General features: G+C 42.4%; 1 protein-coding gene and 1 pseudogene across 6 annotated transcripts in view; both read left to right on the forward strand.

Moving 5' to 3' along the window:
- The window catches only part of L3MBTL2 (L3MBTL histone methyl-lysine binding protein 2), a 117,429-nt gene extending 94,836 nt beyond the window's left edge, over positions 1-22,593 (forward strand). For 4 of the 6 annotated variants that reach the window (XM_056523742.1, XM_056523740.1, XM_056523741.1 and 1 more), the window contains 6 exons: positions 246-311; positions 6,313-6,396; positions 8,947-9,030; positions 13,114-13,197; positions 19,070-19,153; positions 22,410-22,593. In XM_056523742.1, coding sequence (XP_056379717.1) covers positions 246-311; positions 6,313-6,396; positions 8,947-9,030; positions 13,114-13,197; positions 19,070-19,153; positions 22,410-22,534 — 527 coding nt within the window. In that variant the 3' untranslated portion in view covers positions 22,535-22,593. Of the gene's footprint in view, positions 1-245; positions 312-6,312; positions 6,397-8,946; positions 9,031-13,113; positions 13,198-19,069; positions 19,154-22,409 lie in introns of those variants that run through there. The other 2 variants (XM_056523743.1, XM_056523745.1) reach the window with 2 other exon arrangements.
- Positions 14,777-14,885, forward strand: LOC130278284 (U2 spliceosomal RNA; annotated as a pseudogene).
- Positions 22,594-24,387: the final 1,794 nt, after the last annotated feature.

Raw genomic sequence — 24,387 nt, forward strand, 5'->3', positions numbered from 1 at the left:
GGAGGCAGGCTTTTTGCCTTAAATTTATGTTTTAAAGGTGCGTGTTATATGCCGATAAATCCGGTATATATTAACTGGTCAATACCTTTTGCTGATAGAAGTAAAGGAGGATAGAGGTTTTAAATCTGTTGTGGTTAAAACATGATGTATTCTGTGATCATGGGGACTAAGAAGATGTACTTAGTTATTTTCCTGAGACTTACCATTTTTCTTCTATATGATATGTAATTCTGTTCTGTTTTCAGAGCTGCCAGAGGTGATAGAAAAGCCTAAAAAAGTCAAGAAAAAACCAAAGGCATTTGGAAAGAGACGTGAGTATTTAAATATTTCCTTCTTAACAGGATGGCTTATAAAAAAGGTAAAGCAACATTATTTGGAAACCACTAAATATTCTAGAGTAAAGATAACATTTAAATGCAGGAAATCCAGATATTCCAAATACCAAATTTTCTAACCAACTTGGCCTAAGGAGGTTAGAAGGGTCAACCAACAGTCTGTAAATAACTTATTAGCTTGCAAAAATAAGAAATTTTAAGTGTCACAGAAAATCTTGATAAACAAACACCATGAGTGTAATGAACTGAAGATTTAAAGTGTACTTGTCTATATACAAAAACTTTTCACATTCAGACCCCGACCAGTGAAGAGAACCGACAGGCAGAGAAGTGCACTGCCACGCCCTTCTCTCCCAGAGACCTGGGAGACCCCGTAGACTTATATTATGATTCCATCCAGGTTATGTGACACAGGACCAGGAGAGAAAGGGCTAAGCACACTTCTCTTGACTCGTTTCCCTGACCAATCAAAACTTTAGACGTCTCTCTACAACTTATCAAAAGTTTTTTTTTTTCTGTTTTGTTTTTTTAATAACAGTTCCCATTTAAAGTGTCTTTGCCATTTAAAAAAAACTTGACTTGTCATAGAGATACGTCTCAAGTTTTAATCAGTCGGAGTCTGGATGCTGAAATCCTGATCGATTGTGAGCACAAACAGGGAGAAGTGCTCAGCTGAGTGCTTGTTTTTCATACTGCATGCTCACTGTAGAAGAGGGGCTCCATAGGCTTTCTATTGAATCTGTCTCCTGCAGCAGAAAGAGAAACACTCAACTATGTTCTAGAGATCGGTAGGGGTCCCGGCACCCAAACACTGACCAATCAAAACTTTTTGACATGTCAAATTTTTTTTATTTTTTTTTATTTTTTTATGTCAATGACACTTTAAGATAGAGTTTGACTTCCTTTGATATTTCAATCATGTTGCCCAGTTCTACTTCAGAAAAGCAAAATGCTTTTCTGTTTATCAGAAATAAATAAAATTTGTAAAGTAAAAAAAATAACCTCTGGTTAAAAAAAAACAACAAAAAAACTAATTTCAATATGTTGTTCGTTCATGCTGAGAGTTGTAGTTTTACAACAACTGAAGGCACACTGGTTGCGAACCACTGAGAGTTTGTTACCTAACTCAGTGTTTCATAACCAGTGTGCCTCCACATGTTGCAAAACTACAACTCCCAGCATGAACTGACAGCCAAAGGATATGCTGGGAGTTGTAGTTTTGCAACACACACGGGCAGGGGTTTACAGTGGGTTTCACTCTGCAAGTTTGAGATGCAGCAAATTTTCCGCTGTAGCTCAAACTCCCAGCGGGAAACTCGCTGTGAACCCCCACCGTGTGACTGTACCCTAAAAACACTACATAACACAAAATAAAGAGTAAAACACTACATATACATACACCCTTACACAGTTGACCCCCCCCCTGTTTGTGAAACACTGTCATAGGATAATGCTTGCATCCGGGTCCTTCCCTATGCAAATCCCTAATTTAGGCCTCAAATGCGCATGGCGCTCTTTCACTTCATGTTGTATTTCAAGGCAAGAGTTTAGGGCCACATATGGGGTATTTTGCATAACAAATTTTGGGGGCTTTTTCTCCTTTTACCCCTTATGGAAAGGTAAAGTTTGGGTCACACTAGCGTGTTATTGTAAAAAAAAATGAATTTTTTACACTAACATGCTGATGTTGCCCCATACTTTTCATTTTCACAAGAGGGAAAAGGGAAAAAGGTACCGAAATACCCCATATGTGGACGTAAAATGCTCTGCGGGTGCACAACAGGGCTCAGGAGTGAGAGCGCACTATGTACATCTGAGGCCTAAATTGGTGATTTGCACAGGGGTGGCTGATTTTACAGTGGTTCTGAAATAAACGCAAAAAAATAAATACCCACATGTGACCCCATTTTTGAAATGACACCCCTCACGGAACGTAACCCCACAGGTGTTTGATGAATTTTTGTTAAAGTTGGATTTGAAAATGAAAAATAAAAATTTTTTTCACTAAAATGCTGGTGTTACCCTAAAATTTTTCATTTTCACAAGGGAAAATAGGAAAAAAGCCTCCCATTTCTTGAGTGTGGAAACCCCATATGTGGATGTAAAGTGCTCTGCGGGCACACTACAATGCTCAGAAAAGGAGGAACTCCATTGGGTTTTTAGAGAGAGATTGTGTCCAGAATTGAAGGCCATGTGCGTTTACAAAGCCCCCATGGTGCCAGAACAGTGGACCCCCCCACATGTGACCCAATTTTGGAAACTACACCCCTCACGTAATGTAATAAGGAGTGCAGTGAGCATTTACGCCCCACAGGTGTCTGACAGATTTTTAGAACAGTGGTCTGTGAAAATGACAAATTAAATTTTTCATTTGCACAGCCTACTGTTCCAAAGATCTGTCAAACGCAAGTGGGGTGCAAATGGTCACTACACCCCTTATTAAATTCTGTGAGGGGTGTAGTTTCCAAAATGAGGTCACATGTGGTGGGGGGGGTGTCCACTGTTCTGGCACCATGGGGGCTTTGTAAACGCACAAGGCCCCTGACTTCCTTTCCAAACAAATTCTCTCTCCAAAAGCTCATTGGTGCTCCTTCTCTTCTGAGTATTGTAGTTTGCACTTTACATCCACATATGAGGTATTTCCATACTCAGAAGAAATGGTCTTACAAATTTTGGGAGGCTTTTTCTCCTATTACCCGTTGTGAAAATGTAAAATTTGGGGTAACACCAGCATTTTTGTGAAAAAAATTTAATTTTTCATTTTCACGTCCAACTTTAGCAAAAATTTGTCACACACCTGTGAGGTGTTAAGGCTCACTGTACCCCTTGTTACGTGCCTTGAGGGGTGTAGTTTCCAAAATAGTGTGCCATGTGTTTTTTTTTTTTTGCTGTTCTGGCACCATAGGGCCTTCCTAAATGCGACATGTCCCCCAAAAACCATTTTTGCAAAATTTGCTTTGAAAAAGCCAAATGTGACTCCTTCTCTTCTGAGCATTGTAGTGCGCCTGCAGAGCACTTTACGTTCACACATGGGGTATGGGTTACAAATTTTGGGGGGGCATCTTTTCCTATCACTTCTTGTAAAAATGCATATTAGGGGAAAAAAATTAAGTTAAAATAAGTTGTCAAACACCTATGGGGTGTAAAGGCTCACTGTACCCCTTGTTACGTGCTTTGAGGGGTGTAGTTTCCAAAATAGTACGCTATGTTTTTTTTTTTTTTTTTTTTTGCTGTTATGGCACCATAGGGGCTTCCTAAATGCAACATACCCCCAAAAAAACATTTCAGCAAAATTCAATCTCCAAAATCCCTTTGTCGCTCCTTTCCTTCTGAGCCCTGTAGTGCACCCACAGAGCACTTTACATCCACATATATGAGGTATTTTCTTACTTGAGAGAAATTGGGTTACAAATTTTGGGGGTCTTTTTGTCCTTTTATCCCTGCTATTCCTGTAAAACACCTAAAGGGTTAACAAACTTTCTGAATGTCATTTTGAATACTTTCAGGTGCAGTTTTTATAATGGGGTCATTTATGGGGTATTTTATATATGAGGGCCCTTCAAATCCACTTCAAAACTGAACTGGTCCCTGAAAAATTCAGATTTTTAAAATTTGGTGAAAAATTGGAAACTTGCTGCTGAGCTTTGATGCCCTCTGATGTCTTCCAAAAGTAAGTTGACATATTGTACATTTGAATCCATACATAATGTATTTGGTATGTCTATTTTCCTTACAAGCAGAAAGCTTCAAAGTTACAAAAATGCAACATTTTCAAACTTTTCATGAAATTTTGCAATTTCTCACCAAGAAATTATACAAGTATTAACGATAATTTTCCACTATGTTAAAGTAGAATATGTCACAAAAAAACTATCTCAGAATCAGAATGATTAGGAAAAGCATCCCAGAGTTATTAATGCTTAAAGTGACAGTGGTCAGATGTGCAAAAAATGCTCTGGTCCTTAAAGAGTACTAGTCACTAAATAAGCTTTTCTAAACTAACTCAGGCTATGTTCCCTAACTACTCCTAACACCCCCCTGCCCTGAATTTTTTTTAAGAGCTTTAAAAAGCTCTGTATCTTACCTCTCTTCTTGCTCACATAGTGTGAGGCATGCCCCAGCAGGCGCTACCTCACTGAAGCTTGCTGGGAGGACTGCTTCCGCCCTCGCTTTGCTGAGAAGAGCAGCGGAATTACACCGGTCTGGAGAAGGAGAGAAGGTGAGACCACTCTGATCCTCAATGCCTCCAGCCGCACAGCCCCGCTGTCCGCTCCCAGTGCCCATGGCTGTGAGCAGAGAGCAGGGGTCACAGCCGCAGGGACTGTCAGCTAACAGAGTGCAGGGCATGAGCTATGTGGCTGAAGGCAGCGGAGATGTGAGTGATGCCACCGTGGGGGGTGGAGGGGGGGGGGTGTTTGGGGTGCGAGTGAGCCCACATTTGCAGAGCCCTGCTTGTCCTCAGTGTACAGAGCCCCGTTTGTCTTCAGTGTACAGGGCCCCGATTGTCCTCAGTGTACAGGGCCCCGCTTGTCCTCAGTGTACAGGGCCCCGCTTTTCCTCAGTGTACAGAGCCCTGCTTGTCCTCAGTGTACAGAGCCCCGCTTGTCCTCAGTCCTCAGTGTACAGGGCCTCGCTTGTCCTCAGTGTACAGAGCCCCGCTTGTCCTCATTGTACAGAGCCCCGCTTGTCCTCATTGTACAGAGCCCTGCTTGTACTCAATGTACAGTGCCCCGCTTGTCCTCTGTGTACAGAGCCCCGCTTGTCCTCTGTGTACAGAGCCCCGCTTGTCCTCTGTGTACAGAGCCCCGCTTGTCCTCTGTGTACAGAGCCCCGCTTGTCCTCTGTGTACAGAGCCCCGCTTGTCCTCTGTGTACAGAGCCCGCTTGTCCTCTGTGTACAGAGCCCGCTTGTCCTCTGTGTACAGAGCCCCGCTTGTCCTCTGTGTACAGAGCCACGCTTGTCCTCGGTGTACAGAGCCACGCTTGTCCTCGATGTACAGAGCCCTGCTGGGTATGCGAATGAGCACAGCACTCCCGCCTGTCTGATTGATAGGCAGGAAGCTGCGCTAAGCAGGTCATGTGCTCAGCCAGCGGTCTGCGATTTCGGACTCACTGCCAGACAGCCTACTCCCTCGGTTCCTGCCTACTTGCGTACCCACCCTAGGCAGCGGGTCCACAACCATGTGCCAGTCCCTTCCTATATAAGTGATGGAAGTCAGTTGTCAAAACAATAAACTAGAAAAACAGACAAAAGGTTGGGTAACAACTGGAGGCACACAAACTAACAGAAAATAACCTAAACACGCACACACACTAATTCGGAGTCGACAAGCCGAGTCCAAGCCAAGAGGGAATGAAGTACAATAACGGAGTTACAAAGGGAAGTCAAAAAGCCGAGCCAAGAGTCACAGAAAACCAGAATAAACAGTGAGAGTAAGAGGTTGATAGGTCAGTTACTAGAACTATCACAGGCAGGGAATGACTGGAAAAGACCTCCTTATGTATGCCTGTGTACCAGGAAGACTCCAATTGGTCACGAACAAAACCACACCCAAGCACATAGGCGTAATCCCAGCAACCAAGGAAAACAAAAATACTTTAGGGCAGATTAACCCTTCGGGTTCTGACAGGCAGATTAACCCTACAGGTTCTGACAACAGGTTTGAAGGAGGGTGGACATGCTCTCTTTTGAGGACCAAGGAGATAGCATTGTCTGCTAAAAATCCAGAGCTGCAACAGCCTCACCATGCCATAAATGATTTTGAAAGAAACCAGTCAAGTGGCATAAAACAAGAAGTCAAAAATATATCAGTTGGCTCCCTTTTCGTACCATGTGACTGTTCTCCGTCAGATACAAGCATTGTATGATGATATCAAAGCTGAACATTTTTGTAGAGGGTGGAGCCACTGACTAAGGCATCCATATTTGTGTCCTCACTGCATCCAAGATCCTGATGAATACTTTTGCTCTTCTCCAGGAAAAAGAAGAGGTATGAAGAAAATGCCACCAGTGAACAGTGAGAATGTTTCTCTTTCTTCTTTTCCTCCTTCGGAATCCACAAGTAAGTTTATTGAACGATTTCTAAAGAAAAAAAAGTAGAATTGATAAAAAAAAAAAGTGTAATTTTTTTCTGTAATTGCTATATAACCTGTCAGATCGGATAAGCCAGAAATGGGGAAATAAAATATTTGGAATGAGCAGATCTGAAATCCGCCTGTGATCAGAAAAAAAATTGAGGATAATTTTTTAGAGATTATATGTGTCTGCTTTTTTGTACAAGGAGGCAAATATTAAAGGGTTGGGGGTTCAGATCTGCTTGCGCTTATTTAATTTGCTGCACCTGCACAATTTGTGTAAAAAAGTATGAATTTCTTTTATGGTTCAGCATGCTTAAAGGAGTAAGCAAGCCCCAGAAAAAAACTTAAAGGGGTATTCCAGGCAAAACCTTTTTTTATATATATCAACTGGCTCCGGAAAGTTAAACAGATTTGTAAATTACTTCTATTAAAAAATCTTAATCCTTCCAATAGTTATTAGCTTCTGAAGTTTTCTGTCTAACTGCTCAATGATGATGTTACGTCCCGGGAGCTGTGCATGATGGGAGAATATTCCCATAAGAACTGCACAGCTCCCGGGACATGAGTCATCAGAGAGCTGTTAGACAGAAAACAACAACTCAACTTCAGAAGCTAATAACTATTGGAAGGATTTAAATTTTTTTTAATAGAAGTAATTTACAAATCTGTTTAACTTTACGGAGCCAGTTGATATATAAAAAAAAGTTTTGGCCTGGAATACCCCTTTAAGTTAATCAGGAAGCTATGAGAAAAATGAAAAAGAAGGCATACTTACTTGCCCTGATCCCCCACCACTATCGTTCTGAATGCACCCTCTCTCTGACAATTGCTGCTTCCTGGTTTCTGTTTCACATTGTTCCTGCAGGAACTGCCCATTCAATGACCGCCATGGTGGCACGCCTCGGCCAATTAATAGGCAGAGCAGGCAGTTCCTGTGGGACAACTCATCACTGGAAGCAGCAGGGAGTGGCAGGGATCATGGGAATGGGTGGGGATGAAGGAGATTAGTATGCTTTCTTTTTAATTTTCATAGCACCCTGACTAACTTTATACTCCTTTAACTGGAATTTCTGAATTATTATTAATTGATTTTCTGTGAAACAAGTCAGATGTAGCATATCAGTAGCACCAACGGCTAGAGATGTAAAAAGCATTGGAATCTATAGAGTAGTGGCTCTACATCATTGGTCTCCAAACTGTGACCCTCCAAATGTTGCACAACTACATCTCCCAGCATGCCTGGACAGCCCTTGGCTGTTCGGGCATGCTGGGAGTTGCAGTTTTGCAACATCTGGAGGGCCACAGTTTGGAGACCACTGCTCTACATGATCATGATTGTGCAAGTTTTTATATAGATCACAAGTCAGTTTAAGCTGCCAATACACAAAAGTTAAATGTCGGCCTAAATAACCAACCTTCTGCTGATGATTATTTAAAAATGACATGTGAATGATTGAAATAGTGATCTTTCAGACTGGAATTTTATCACTACTTCTTTATCACCACTTCTGCAATAGGCTTTCATTTTGATCTGGATGTGACTGATTAATGGTTAAAAATGTATAACCAGAAGTGAAGCTGAATTAGGTTTTATTTACTGGCATTTTTTTCTTTGTTGAAGTAGCAGTCTTTGAGTTATACCCATCTAAACAATCTCCATTAATATACATATTTTCAGCTACTGACTATGTTCTCCCATACTCAAAATCACTGCTCAGGTCTCTTCATTGTACGTGAAGCCATAGTATGTAAATAATTCACCTAATACACCCGTTTAAAGTGTTTCTGTCTTTTCTAAAAGCTTTTGGCATGTCATGCAGACATGAGTTTTTATCAGTAGATGTGGCGACCACTCCGACTCACTGGTGGGCTCCATATACTAATAAAGCCTGTCTCCTGCTACAAGTTGGATCGAGTGGATCAGGATTCTCCTGGCTATATCAAGGAATCAGTGGGTGTCTCAGCAGAGAAACCCCACGCGAAAAAATCTTTCGGGAGGTCTGCCTGACATGTCAAGTTTTAAGAAATAACAATAACTCTCTAAATGGGCTCAGTCATTTAGAAAAATGTTTGACATGTCCTAGCCACATGTCAAAAGTTTTGATCGGTGGGGGTCTGAGTCAGATCTCCACCAATCAGGAGAACGAGCTGGGAGACGTTTGTGCTCAGCGCACACTCTCCTGACTCCGTGTCACGTAATCTGGATGGTCTGATAATATAAGTCTATGAAGCGTGCAGCACGACAGGGAGACGAGCACGCGCCAGCTCCGACTTCTCCTGGCTCGTTCGCCTGATCGGCAGAGGTCTGGACACTCAGACCCCCACCCATCAAAACTTTCCATATGTCGCTAAGTGACAGGAACTCTTTAAGGATGGTGATAATCTGACTGTACTGAAAGGCTCCTACTCATACCTCTATTGTATAGCACAATTATACTGTATAAAGTGCACTTCTTGACCTAACCTTATCAATAGGTACAATTTATTTGAGATAAAATTAATGTGTAGGGTTTTATGTATGTTTTCTATTACAGAAAGAAAATATATAAGGAAATCATATCAGAAAGCAACAGAAACTAATGACATACTGGATATATCCAACTCTAATGAAAAAAAAAGTGAGTCTTGGTGTAGTTTGCTGTTATCTTGATTGTATTTGTGCCATAACATAAAAAAGTTGAAATAAAATTGTATATGTTTAAAAAAAAAAAAAAATCAAGTTGTATACTATGAAAGGTCCAAGGACTTCTGTATGCCAAAAAGTGCAATTTAACTTCTTTTGACCATACTGCTTCGTATGGCCAAAGTTGTGTAAGCTTGGCCTTTTATCTGTTTTCTTTCTCTTTTTTTTTATTTTATTTTTTTTTGCATAGTTATTTTCTTTTTTTGTCTTTTGTGAAGTTAAAAAAGAAAAAAAGTTTAATTAAAAAAATAATCTTTTACTACCTGGAAGGCAACAACAATGTGGTTAGATGTTCTTTATGTAATTTTACATATGTAGGTGAAACAAAACAGGAACAGACTGCTCAACATAGGATTTGAGTGGTCTGTTCTGTTTTCTGAGAAGTTATGCTTATCTGTTTCTATTACAGAATACAAAACAAAGACAAATCTTCACACATATAGAGAAAAAGCCAGGGCGACTCACCAAATACGTATACTTCAAACTTCTTTATTGTTCCATGAAGGGTACAAACAGTGCAAGACACGGGTGGACGGTACACAAAGGGACGTTCGTTCGGGGCTACGGTGCCGTTTCGCAAGATATGCTTCAACTGGCCCACATCGTCATTCAGCGGGAAACACATTTAAATAACCCTCCCCTCCGTTGATATGGAAACCATCCAAACAAAAGGTAAGTGCAATTAAAATGTTAAAAACAACTGTGTGGTACAAATAAGCTTATAATAATAAAGCACTGAGCTCAGTATGTTCATTAAGTCCCATTGCTTCTAATTGTAGAATCCATTTCGTTTCACTTATTAATAGGATCTCTTCTTTAGTTTTTCCAGCATATCCATGTTCGATCCTCTCCAGACCGGCAAACCGGAATCCATGTCTTTCTTTAGAATGAACTTCATTAATGTGTTGTATAAATCTAGTGGCTCCGATGCCGGTCCTGTATCACACAGTTGTTTTAAACATTTTAATTGCACTTACCTTTTGTTTGGATGGTTTCCATATCAACGGAGGGGAGGGTTATTTAAATGTGTTTCCGGCTGAATGACGATGTGGGCCAGTTGAAGCATATCTTGCGAAACGGCACCGTAGCCCCGAACGAACGTCCCTTTGTGTACCGTCCACCCGTGTCCTGCACTGTTTGTACCCTTCATGGAACAATAAAGAAGTTTGAAGTATACGTATTTGGTGAGTCGCCCTGGCTTTTTTTCTATATGTGTGAAGATTTGCATTGGACTTTGCTATTTCCAGTGAGCACCACCAGACGTGGTCTAGCCAACAGAGGTACATCTTATCCCCCCACCCAGCTGTCCCAGGAGTGGACCTGCTCTCCCATGTCTGCCACCAGCCACTGGCTTGGCCCCATTTTTCTTTAAAAAATATATACATTTCTTTTTTTCCCAAATACGGGTCCACAAGCTGCCCCATTCATTCACCCAGTGACTTATTATTCTTGCTCCTCCAAGCCATTGGCCCAGGAACCCCCTCACGATCAGGACGCGGATGAGTCTTCTCCAGCTTGGGCCATTTGCCAGTCTGTTTCTGAATAGGCAAAGTTTTCCCAGTGGTTGGTAGCTGCCTTGGACTGCCTGCACACTTGCATGGCCATTTCTGTGTGGCACCTGAGGGACGTCTTGGCAGGGACCTTTCTAAGAAGTGCCCTTTTTTCACCTTCGTCCTGTAAATTTTCTGGATCCATTACAGAGTTTCAGTTTCTCCTGGTTAATCATTCTATTCCAACTTGGAGCTGCTTTCAGGCCCTGAAGAGACAACTAAGATGTTGACCATGGTGGACAGCTTGGTTACGGCTATACAGGCGACTTATTATTACAGGTCCTCAAGACTCAAACCCTTCGGACGAAGCTGTTTGAAAAGGCAAGCTTTTTTCAAAATCCAAGCACATGGATATCCTTTATTTGTTTGCTCCTGATCAGGTTTCTTTGTGGTTGCCTTCTCCTTCTTTTGACCCTCTGGTCTCCCATCTCTCCAAGTCTACCAGCCTTCGGCTGGCCAATGCCACATCTCTGAAAGACTCCATAGATAGATGCATTGTAGCTCTCACCAGATCAACATTTGAGGCTCCACTTGGGTCTCCATGGCCATTTCTGCTTGGTCAAAGCAACTGAAAGTCTGCATTCTTTCCAGTGCTCTAGCTAAGGATCTTGTGCAGCAGATTAACAGTGCTGGCCAGAACCTTTGCTCTGCTTCTCTGGATTCTGCCAGAAGTTTTGCTTTACCATGGCCAACATCATTGCTATTCGACTTTGCTAGCTCTCTTTGACTTAGGGAGTGAGAGGCAGATTCTGCCTACAATCGGTAACTCACAGGTCTTTCTTTCATCGGTTCCCGCTTTTTTGGAAAAAAGTTGGATGAGATTATGTACGATGCTGTGGGTGGAAAGAAGTTGCATCTTTCCCAGAGACTCAAAAAACACCAGGACTCAAGTGGTCAGTCTGCTTCCTTTCAGACCCTTCTGCCAGTCTGCTCTTGTGCCTCCTCTGCCTTCAAATCCTGCCCTTCCTGGCAGTCTAGTTTTAAACTAGCTTTTCAATCCCTTCTTACCAGTAGAGTTATCTTTCCCATTCCACCTCAGAAACAGTTCCAAGGTTTTGTCCACCTGATAGCATCTCATCTGTCATTTGGTGCCACAGTTTGTCTCCCAGTAAAAGCCCACAGGTACTAGCCACAGATGCACTCATGATCACATGGCAGCAATATTCCCTTCTGTACCTCTACCTACCACTGCTTTTCCTTCCATATGTGTTGAAGATGACCAAAGCTGAAGGCCTTCCGGTGATCCTGGTGACACCCACACCTGGTATGCAGACATGACTAAACTCTCTGTCAGTGTCTCATAGTGGCTTCCAGATCATCTGGATTTCCTTTCACAAGACCTTCTCTACCATCTGAGTTTTTAGTGGTGGCATTGCCTTTGAGACCTGGATGTTCAAGTTCCACTGTTTCTCTGTCTTGACTATTCAAACCTTGCTCTGGGCCCAAAAGTTAGCCTCTGCTTGGATCTACCACTATACATGAAAGCCATATCTCTGTTGGTGTGAGGCGCAGTCGGTTAACCCACTTGTGTTCTCTCCCTTTTGCCTCCTTTCTTCCCATTTTCTTTCCAAAGACTATTGGCCTCCATCTCCCATGTTAAGTCTCCAAGGAGTATCTTACGCCTTTCCTTCTTACATCCCCCACCCCTTCCTGGGGCTTGAACCTTGTCTTGGATGCGCTCCAGGGCTACCCTTTTGATCCTCTTCTGGAGGCCCCATTGTCCCTGCTCTTTTGGGAAGTTGCTTTGTAGGTCGTGTTACTTCCAATAGGTGGGTTTTGAAACTGGCGGCTCTTTTCTGCCTTCACCCCTTTCTTGTTGTTCATGAGAATAAAGCGGTTCTATGCCCGGGCCCCTCCTTGCCTAAGGTGGTGTCTGCCTTCCACCTTAATGTAGACATTGTCCTTCCTTCCTTCCTTTCGCCCTTCCACCCCAGAGAGAAATCCCTTCAATGCCTGGACGTGGTGCGAGCCATCTGCATTTATCTTTCTGTGATGTACTCTTTCTGTCGTTCAGATGCTCTGTTTGTTATCCCAAATATTTCGGTAACTAAACAATTTTCATAATTTCTAAAAACTTTTAATATGTCATGCAGACATACCACTGATCTTTAGATATAGCCGGTGCCCACTCCAACTCACTGCAGCAGATGGGCTCCATACTATAATGCAGCCCATCTCTTGCTACAAGTCAGATAGATCACCAAGATGGGTAGTAAGACATGCTACCATATGCTTGTCTTACTACCCATCTGGCTTTTTTTTTTTAGCTATATCGAGGGCTTATTGTGGGGGGAATGTCAGCACTGACATGTCAAAAGTTTTTAGTAATGGCAGTAACGTTTAAAGTGTGCAATTGTGGTAATCTGACTGTAGGGGCTGCTACTCATGCTTCTAGTGTATAGTAAAACTATACTGTATATGAAGTGCAAGTCTTGACTATTCTTGACTATTTGCGTTTTCTATTGCAGAAAGAAAATACATAAGAAAATCATATCAGAAAGAAACAGAAACCAACAAAATACTGGATATATCTAACTATACGGGAAAAGAAAGTAAGTCTTGGTGTAGTTTTTAATTTTTATTATATTTGTGCCAAAACTAGGATAACAGTTATAAAATTGCCTATGTTTGGAAAAAATGTACAGCGGGTGAAATACGGTAAGTATTCAACATGTCAATATTTTTCTCACTAAATACATTTTTAAAGGAGCTATTGACATAAACTTTTTACCAGATGTTTTTAATAACCCAAGTAATCCATACATACAAAGAAACCAAAACAAATACGTTCAGAAAGTTCTGTGTAATAAATATTGTAAAAATGACAGGAAAATGGTATTGAACATGTGAAGAAAGGGAGGTACAAAAAGGCATGGAAAGCCAAGACAACAGGTGAAATCTATCAGTAATTAAAAAGCAATCCAGACCCTTGTCAGTACAAATTAAAGGGGTACTCCGGTGAAAACCTTTTTTCTTTTAAATCAACTGGTGGCAGAAAGTTAAACATATTTGTAAATTAATTAAAAAATCTTAATCCTTCCTGTACTTATTAGCTGCTGAATACTACAGAGGAAATTCTTTTCTTTTTGGAATGCTCTCTGATGACATCACGAGCACAGTTCTCTCTGCTGACGTTATTATAATAATAATAACGCTTTATTTATTGTTGTCCTTAGGGGGATTTGAACCCAAGTCCCCAGCACTGCAAGGCAGCAGTGCTAACCACTGAGCCACCATGCTGCCCTTAGCATACATCTGCTATGCATGGTTGCTAAAATGGACAGAGATGTCAGCAGAGAGCACTGTGATCGTGATGTCATCAGTGTTCCAAAAAGAAAGGAATTTCCTCTGTAGCATTCAGCAGCTAATAAGTACTGGAAGGATTAAGATTTTTTAATAGACGTAATTTACAAATATGTTTAACTTTCTGCCACCAGTTGATTTAAAAGAAAAAAAGGTTTTCACCGGAGTACCCCTTTAATATCAGCTGGTTCAGACCCAACTGAGGGCTACAGAAAGATCTCATTGTATTGTCATGGTGTCATACAAGACACATCTCATGATGGGTGAAAGCAAAGAGCGGTCTCAAGACCTTTTACAACATAATTGTTGTAAAGCATAACAATGGCGTTGGTTACAGGCACATATGTAAGCTTCTGAATGTTCCAGTGAGCTCTGTTGGGTCATAATACAGAAGGGGAAGGCCAATTATTTCGCCATAAATTCCTCACAACATCTCTGACAGAGGAGCGAAAAGAATAATCAGAAGAGTTGTCCAAGAGCCAAGGACACTTGTGGAGAGCTTCAAAAAGACCTGGAATTAGCAGTTACTGTTGTCTCAAAGAAACAGTATTTAGGGAGAAAAATGGTGATATGTTCAATACTTATTTTGCTTGCTGTATGTATTTTCTTTTCTTTGTGAAATTTACATAGAAAAAATAAATCTGTTGGTGCCTGGAAGTCATAGGTGGTTGGATGATTTTAATGGAACTTATCTTACACCTACTGTAGGTTCAATTCTTTGACATTTGTAGGTGACTTTAGTGTGGTCCACCCGGTTACCAATTGCTTATCAACAACCGGAGGTTTGCTTTAAAACTGAAAGTGTGGACCCTTTAAATAGGAATCTGAATAGCTTCTCTGCCTTTTGGCTAAGATCAAGTGTAGTATCTGTTCTTATCAGTTTCATACCAATGGATAAGTCCCACCGGTGTGGGGCTGGTGAGGATGGGTGCTGCATGGAGGGGGCAGGTGTACCGGGGCGTTCCGGGGCTGGTTCTGAGGAATCAGCTCGACGGCTGTCCTGATGTGTCCTGTTCCCTCCGGGTCTCGCCATGAGGTTGGGGGGTGTAGAGCCGAGGTACTTCTGTGCCTCGGGGAGTGGTGACCCTGAGGTGCCGAAACTCACTCTGTGTTACAACTCACTGAGTGAAAGCACTGCACCATTACTCTTCACCTTTGGCACTCACCCTTGGTGTCCCGGCCTTCTGGCTTGGATCAGGGAAATTTTTATAGATCCGGCCGGATGACCGGGCAGTATATCAGCACTCGTCCACTTATTTATTATTTTTTGTATGTCACTGTGCCATTTTTATGTGTCTGTTTTTGTATACAGGATTGGCAGGATGCGGTAGCCCTTCTGGGTGTCCCTCCTGGTGGTCTAGGGGAGGTGTGTGTGCCCATTAAGTTCCTCAACTCCCTGCAACCCCTGGGCATCTTGGCTTCGGTCAAGATGCCATCAGTATACGGCTCCTTGGCGTATACCTTGGTTAACGCCGAGGTTGAAGCCAGGAGCATTTTCGGCCCCTTAGTAGCTTCGGCGAAAAGGGGCATCGAACCTGGATCCTTGCTGGTGCCTTTTGGCCCGGAGGTGAAGGGTAGGTTTGTTGGGGGGCCTCTCTCCTGTTGGAGAAGGGCTTAGCGATAGACCGCATCCTTTGTGCACGTTTTTTTAGTGTGACACTTTTTTGCACTTTTTCTTGCACTTAGGGTGATAGAGAGCACTTGCCTCGGCTCTTAAAAAAAAAAAAAAAAAAATCATTATTAAATAGGAATCTGAGAAATGTGGAGGGTATCCACTATGGAAAACAAAGGAAGGAGAGGAACAATTGAACAGTTGCCCATAGAAACCAATTAAATTCCAGGTTTCATTTTTCAAAGGCTTTAAAAAATTAATTAAAAAAAGCAATCTGGTTGCTATGGGCAACTGCTCCATTGTTCTTCTGCACAAGTTTAGTGAAATGTCTAGTGAAATGCGCTCTACCGTAATCTCTTTCCATCCTGTGCTGTAAAGCCCCATTCACTCTATGGAGAATCTGCTTATAGTCCCCCTTGCAGCACCTTCCCATTGATTTCTAAGGGAATTCTGCCATGTCAGAACTTCTGATAAAGAATTGAATTTTGGCAGAAGATTGAACTTGTTCAACCCCTCAACGGAATCCACCAGAAAAGTGACTCTTTTTCCATAGAACAGTAGTTATGTCCGTGGCAAATTGTTGCGGACGCAATCGCTATTTCCGGATCATTTCGGCTCTATTTACCGTATAGCAGGAAGATCGGGAAGGACATTATATTGCAAAAACTACAACTACATTTTATTGCAAAAACTACATTTCATTGCAAAACTACAACTCCCAGCATGCCCGGACAGCCTTTGGCTGTCCGGGCATGCTGGGAGTTGTAGTTTTGCAACAGCAGGAGACACACTGTTTTGAAAACACTGGTATAACCAGAAGTGAAAGAGAATTAGGTTTTTATTTACTGGCATTTTTACTCGTTCTTGTCTGATAACAGGGAATGCAGTTGGTATATCTGAACATAATGCTACTTTCTGTTCTCCTATTTAAAAAAAATAAAAAATGTTGACATATTTTTCCACTACAGACTTTGCATTATGTTCTCCCATATTCGAAAGCACTGATGGGTTCTCTTGATTGTATTAGAAGCCCATAGTACGTTAATGATAGACGTAATAACGGGATGTACAAAATTTACTCCTTTGTGGCTCAACCCTGGATTTGTCTGACTTTTCCTCTTTTCATGATGCCGGGTTTTGGGAGAAGAGGGGGTTGTGCAGACTGGAGCAGCTGTGTGTCAACAGTGTTTCTAAATTATTCGGGGATCTCCAGTCTGAGCTTGAGTGGCCGCGTTCCTCCTTTTTTTTTAGATACCTACAACCCCGTCATGTTCATAAAGTGCAGGGTAGGTAGAGGTTGCTGGGGATCCTGTGAAATGCTATCTTGGAGTCCGTTGTTACCAAAGTGGAGTCTGCTGGTATCATCTCTCGGCTATATCAGGAACTCCTACACTCGTACCATGAGAAATTCCCCTTACTGGTCCGCTTATCTTGAACCTCTGACTGATGAGTGGTCTACCGGTTTGGAGCTTAACCAGTTCCTATCTCTCTCTAAGGCCAATCTGTTGCACAGGGTGTACAAAACTCAGGGGCTCCTTGATAGAATTGGTCTCCAATCTGACTCCACCTGCCCTAGGTGTGGCCAGTTGGACGCCCACTTCTTCCATATGCTTTGGGAGTGTCCCCTCTTGGTCCCTTACTGGAGGGATATGCTCCTGCTCATGTGCACGGTATATGGGATCACCATGTTGCTTGAGCTCAAGCCATGTCTGCTGGGTCTTATAGGATGTGAGCCAGAGCCCTCTGGGGTCAAAATTGGGGTACTGTGTATATTATATAGAAAAAATCTCAGAGTACGTAACAGACCCAATGTCAAAATATCAAAATTTATGCAGAAACACACATGCATTAACTGATCAAGATATTTTATTATTACAAAAATAGCATGAAAACTACACAGCATGTTAAGATCAATTAAAAACTAATACACAATTACAGAGACAATGTCCAAAGTGAACAAGAACTAAAAGCGGTGGCCAAGAAATCTTATGGTATAATAATATATAAAGGAAATCATGTTTTGATCCCCACACAGGTCTATAGGGTATAGCCCAATGAAACAAATTACCTATAATTAACGCTATCAAGCCGAGTACAAAGATATCTTAGCACAAGTGTACATGTAAAAAGCCCCAGTGGGAATATAGCATAGTTAGCCACACGCTGAACCCGACGTTTCGCTTACTGCTTCATCCGGGGCATGGGATGAAGCCCCGGATGAAGCAGTAAGCGAAACGTCACCACTTTTAGTTCTTGTTCACTTTGGACATTATCTCTGTAATTGTGTATTAGTTTTTAATTGATCTTAACATGCTGTGTAGTTTTCATGCTATTTATGTAATAATAAAATATCTTGATCCATTAACGCATGTGTGTTTCTGCATAAGTACTGCGTGCATTGTATCATGCTAGGAAATAAATTGCCCAGTACTGGATCAGGGTTAGCCCTCAAACTATAGCTGACCGGATCTCCCTCATTGTTTGATTGGAAAGGGGTATCCACGGGAAGCGCAAGGCTACTCGCAAGTTTCATGCGATATGGGGCCCCTGGGTGAGCACACACAGGTTGGGATTGGGCATTTCTTAAAGTGGTGCCTTTCTCCAGCATTAGCAGGGTGATGGGGGGGGGGGGGGGGGGGGAGCGTTTGTGTGTGGTTGTTGTTTTTATTTGTTTAAACATGTATAAAACTTCAATAAAATATCTGCTTAAAAAATATACTCGTAATACACTGGCTTTTGTAATTTCTAAAAGAAACTTCACAACATTTTTCCTAATTTGGGTTCATAGACTATAATGGAGCCCAACCCCTGGTACAAGTCGGATCAAGCACTGAGCCAGGGAAAGGAGCTCGCTGCCACACACCCCTTTTGCTATATTTAGGGATTAGTTGACATAACAGCACTGAGACCCCAGCCAAAATGAATTTTTGATGTGTCTCTTTATGACATGTTTTTAGAAGTGGCACTTTAAGGGTAGGGTCACACACAGCACATGTGCAGCATATTTGACACTGCAAGAAATACACTGCGTATGCTCTATGAGCAGACACACAGGGCTTTCCCCGCTGCAACCCTGTATGTGCAGTAAGGTTTGGAGGCGGGCATGCGCACCGATGTAACTGTGACGCACGGCCCTCCTCCAAACCATATTGCAAACACAGGGCTGCAGCAGTGAAAGCCCTAATATGTCTGCTCATAGCGCATACGCAGTGGATTTCTCGCAGTGTCAAATACGCTGCACATGCCCTGTGTGTGACCCTACCCTAAATGGTGATAATCTCGCTGTATTAAGGGACTGCTATTCATGCTTCTGTTGCAGTGTTTCCCAAAAAGTGTACCTCCAGCTGTGGCAAAACTACAACTCAAAGGCTGTCCTGGCATGCTGGGTGTTGTAGTTTTGCCACAGCTGGAGGCACACTGTTTGAGAAACACTGTCTATTGTATAGTACAACCATAATGTATATAGAGTGCACATCTTTAAAATTAATGTGTAGGGTTTTCTATTACAGAAAGAAAATATGTTAGAAAATCATATCAGAAAGCAACAGAAACCAACGACATACTGGATATATCAAACTCTAAGGAAAAAGAAAGTAAGCCTTTGGTGTAGAGTTTTTGTTGCTTTAATTATATTTATGTCATAACTGGGTAAAATTGTATATGTACATATACTATAAAGGTTACCAGGACTTGTGTGGACCAGCCATTTGCACTCCTTTTGACCAAGTCACACTCTCTGAAAGCAGACCTTCCCTTCCTGCCCCCTCCCTCTCCTCCTGTCTGCTCAGGCTGTGACCAGTGATGTGAAGAGCAGAGCTTGTATTTCTGCTCATTCAATTTGAAAGCAGCAGGGGGCCTTTCTCAGTCACAGTAATTTCTGTCAGAACAGGCTCACTGCTGTCTTATCTGGCAAAGGTTTACTGCTGCCTTAAAACTGAATGAGCAGTAATATGAGCTCCCCTCTTCACATCCCTAGTCTCATCCTCGCAAGATAGGAGAGGTGTGCAGGGATGGATCTCTTTGCATACAGAGAATACAGCGTGATGTCACAGCTACAAGAGAGACAACTCTGCTTATAATGGAAGATCTCTATGGCTAATATCATTGTACAGTGACCCCTCGACCTACGATGGCCCCAACATACGATCATTTCAACATACGATGGCCTCTCAGAGGCCATCGCATGTTTAAGGCAGCATCAACATACGATGCTTTTTTATGTCGGGGCCATCACATAAACGGCTATCCGGCAGTGCAGACTGCTTCACCTGCCACCGGATAGCCGTTTACGGTGCCCCGTGTGCTCCGGTGATGTCTCTTACCTGTTCTCTGGGCTCCAGCGCGTCCTCTTCAGGATCCCCTGCATCGTCGTCGCTCTCCATTGACGTCATCACGTCGCTGCGCACACCGTCCCGTCATCCAATAGGAGCGGCGTGCGTAGTGACGTGATGGCGGCGATGGAGAGCGAGAATGCTGGGGAAGCAGAGGCTTTGCCGTTGCGTCGGGGACACCACGGGGATGCGGCGACAGCGATGGAAGGCGACATCCAGGGCAGCGGTGACGAGCGGTGATGGTCCGGAGCGGCGGGGACACTTGAGTACAACTTCCAATACCAGTGGTCTTCAACCTGCGGACCTCCAGATGTTGCAAAACTATAACTCCCAGCATGCCCGGACAGCCGTTGGCTGTCCGGGCATGCTGGGTGTTGTAGTTTTGCAACATCTGGAGGTCCGCAGGTTGTAGACCACTGTCCTATACTTTACATTGCACGGATCCCTCAACATACGATGGTTTCGACAAACGATGGTCCGTTTGGAACGGATTACCATCGTATGTTGAGGGACCACTGTATTAGCTAATAACATTATTTTAGTAAGTTTCTTTATTATACTTTTTGATACCATACACAGGTTGTTTCTTTTGCTAGACAACCCCTTAAAAGTACTTATCCGGGGATTAAAACTTACCCCTGTTCGCAGGATAGGGGATACATTTTTGATTAATTGGACCCCCACAATCTCCAGAACGGGGCCAGTCTCCTACCTCTCTGAGCTCCGGCCCCCATTTTACAAGATTAACTAACTGGTCTAAGGAGTGGCAGCCTGCTCCACCAATCACCAGCTGAGATGGGACATCGCTTGGGCTGGTGATTGGCAGAGCCGGCCCTGACTCCCTAGACCAGTTTGTCTATGAAGATAGGGGCCAAAATGCTTCAAGGTAGGAGATAGGTTAAATTCTAGAGATCACAGGGGTTCCAGTGGTCGGAACCCACCTCTCCCGCCCCCCTGTGATCAGACACTTATCCTGTGGATAGGGGATAGGTTTTATTCCACAGATAACCCATTTAAGTGGAATAAGTGGAAACTGTTAGCAGGTTAGGGCATAATACCCTGATAGTAGGGGAGATTATACTGAGGATTATGATACCTTTTAATGTCAATACCTTCTGTGCAAGGCCGTTCAGTGCAATGGGGACATTACTTAACTCCTTGGTGCACCAATACGGCCGACCATCCTCTAACAACGCCTCTGTGCGTGCGCATCTCATTCCATTTATTTCTATGGGAGCTGAGCAAGCACGCTCTACTGATTCTGTAACTGCTATAGAAGTGAATAGACAGAGGGGCACACACATGGGGAGCCACCTCCCCATACTCCCACCTTCGTGCGGCGGTCTTCATTGCAGGCGAGATTGAGAGACCTCGGTGTTGGGTTTCACAAGGTCATCCGTATTTATCCGACATGTAAAGCTTATTCCATCTAAAGAACTGTGATGACGATATCTCTATGGGGTACGATCACACGTACAGGATCTGCTGCATATTTTCTGCAGCTAATTTTGCTTCCCATTGAAGTTAAAGGACTACTCCGGTGAAAAATGTTACCTGTGAAAAAAAAGCATTAAAGAAAGTTATATAACATTATAATGTACTTACGCTGTCCATATGGTAAGGATCCCGGTCCTCCTCTTCTTTCTGTCGCTCACCGGAAGCTCTGTACTTTTCAGTTTTCTGATGACGCTCGACTTCTTTTTTCATTGCTCCGCCCCCATCTTAGCCCGGTGACTTATACCTCCCATGAGTCAGCGCGGGCTCTGCCGGCCTCCTAGCCCGGAGTCGGCTACCCCCCCCCCCCCCTCGCTAATCTATTCATTTATTCGGGTTTGCTGAGCTGCCATAGGCTTAGCTCAGCAAACGCCGCTGGCTAATCTACATTATAGATGTGCGCATGCGCACATCGTTATCGCCGCTGCCCGATAAATCAGGGGGAGGGCAGGAGCGAACAGGAAATTAGACTAATGCATTATGGGAGATGTAGTCTTTTACGCTACACTCCATATGCACTGTAACCGGAAGTGACCGGATTTTCGGATGGGCATAGCGGACAAACGGCTGGACCGATTCGCGTGGAAATGGCATCTTTGGAAAGGTAGGAGTCTAGGCTACATTATAGTATTAATTTAGAGCATCAGAGTTCTCCTTTTTAATGGTTTGCAAAATCAACTGCACAAAATATGCATCAGATCCTATACGTGTCAACATACCCTTATATTTGAATACAATACTGGGTTGATCTTATGAATTTCCATCTAATCTAGTAAATATGATCATCTCAGTCATAGGTAATGGTAATCAGGTGAAGATTTATTATAATATTTCAGATTCAGTTCAGATTTCTTCTTTGACCCCTGTATTAGTATAACCCCATTATATAGCCCAGCTATCCTGAGTGTGCTATTTGTTTATGCTTTTAGAATTCACTTTGTTTCTTTTGGGCTTTTGTTGTTTTTTTAGAACATGAAAGGTAACAGGTACATTAAGATAAAACCCTTTTTCTTTGACTTTATAGTAAATTCCTTACAGGCAGAAGAGAAAAAGGAACAGACTGACCCATTTGTAGGCAAAGATGCGAAATTGCGGAAGGCAGACATGGAGATCGAGGAATGGAAAAAGGACAATTATGGTTCTATATGATCAGTAAAAAAAAAAAAAAGCTTAAAGGGGTACTCTGGTGGAAAACTATTTCTTTTAAATCAACTGGTGCCAGAAAGTTAAAGGGGTTATCCAGGAAAAAACTTTTTTTTTTAAATATCAACTGGCTCCAGAAAGTTAAACAGATTTGTAAATTACTTCTATTAAAAAATCTTAATCCTTTCAGTACTTATGAGCTTCTGAAGTTTAGGTTGTTCTTTTCTGTCTAAGTGCTCTCTGATGACACGTGTCTCGGGAACCGCCCAGTTTAGAAGCAAATCCCCATAGCAAATCTCTAAACTGGGCGGTTCCCAAGACAAGCAGAGATGTCAGCAGAGAGCACTGTTGCCGGACAGAAAAGAACAACTCAACTTCAGAAGCTCATAAGTACTGAAAGTATTAAGATTTTTTAATAGAAGTAATTTACAAATCTGTTTAACTTTCTGGAGCCAGTTGATATATAAAAATTTTTTTTTCCTGGATAACCCCTTTAAACAGATTTGTAAATGTAGATAAAAAATCTTAATCCTTCCAGTACTTATCAGCTACTGTATACTACAGAGGAAGTCCTTTTCTTTTTGAATTTCTTTTCTGTCTGACCACAATGCTCTCTGCTGGCAACTCTGTCCATGTCAGGACCTGTCCAGAGCAGGATAGGTTTTCTGTGGGGATTTCCTCCTACTCTGGACAGTTCCTGACATGGACAGATGTGTCAGTAGAGAGCACTGTGGTCAGACAGAAAAGAAATTCAAAAATAAAAGGACTTCCTTTGTCGTATAGAGCAGCTGATAAGTACTGGAAGGATTAAGATTTTAAAATGGAAGTAATTTACAAATCTGTTTAACTTTCTGGCACCAGTTGATTTTAAATAAATAGTTTACCACCAGAATACCCCTTTAAGGGACTAGGCCAGTGTTTTCTAAACAGGGTGCCTCCAGCTGTGCAAAACTACAACTCCCAGCATGCCCGGACAGCCAAAGGCTGTCCGGGCATGCTGGGAATTGTAGTTTTGCAACAGCTGGAGTCACGCTATGTGGAAAACACTGGTCTATTGACATTGTACAGTATCCTGCGCATATTCGATGCGCAGGATTAGAAGCTGCAGATTTAAAGCTTGTACGTGTTAATACGCCCTAAGGGTATGTTCATGCGGCCAGAATTTCCTTTGGAAGAATTCCCTCATAATTTAATGCCTTTTGATTTGAATGGCATTCTGCCGCGGAAATTCTGCATTCCGCATCCCGCAATAATATAAGTTCAGTCTTATATTTTGCGGAAATTCCCGGCGGAATCCCATTGAAATCAATGGGGCTTGAATTTTGGGCAGAATTCTGTGTTCTGAGAACACAGAAATTCCTCCAAAATTCCATTCAGCAAACGTTGCTAAACGGAATTTGTGCGGAATTCTGCCATGTAAACCTATCCTAAAGGGGTTATCCAAACGTAGAAAAAACAGAGCTAATTTCTTTCAATAAAACGGCACCAAAGCTGTTTTTAGGTTGTGTTTGGTATAACTACTTGGCTCCATTCACTTTAATAGAACTGAGCTGCAATACCACACGCAAACAGAGGACAGGTGGGGTGCTGTTTTATTTTAATACATTTAGCTCTGTTTTTCTTTAAAGGGGTTGTCCCACAAATAAATGTTAAAATTCTCTGTTAAATCATGCAAAATATAACCATTTTACAAATGGATCATTTTTAGAAAATGATCCTGTATTCTAGATATTGCGGTTACAATTTTAGTTTTTGGGCCCCATGCTGTTGTTTGGTTTCTTTTCAGAATGTCGCCCTCATGTTTCAGATCCGGTGGTCACACATACTCAGTGGCTCATTAACCCCTTGGATTCTTTTTG

The sequence above is a fragment of the Hyla sarda genome, chromosome 6, assembly GCF_029499605.1.
Source record: "Hyla sarda isolate aHylSar1 chromosome 6, aHylSar1.hap1, whole genome shotgun sequence".
Classification (NCBI taxonomy): Eukaryota; Metazoa; Chordata; class Amphibia; order Anura; family Hylidae; genus Hyla; species Hyla sarda.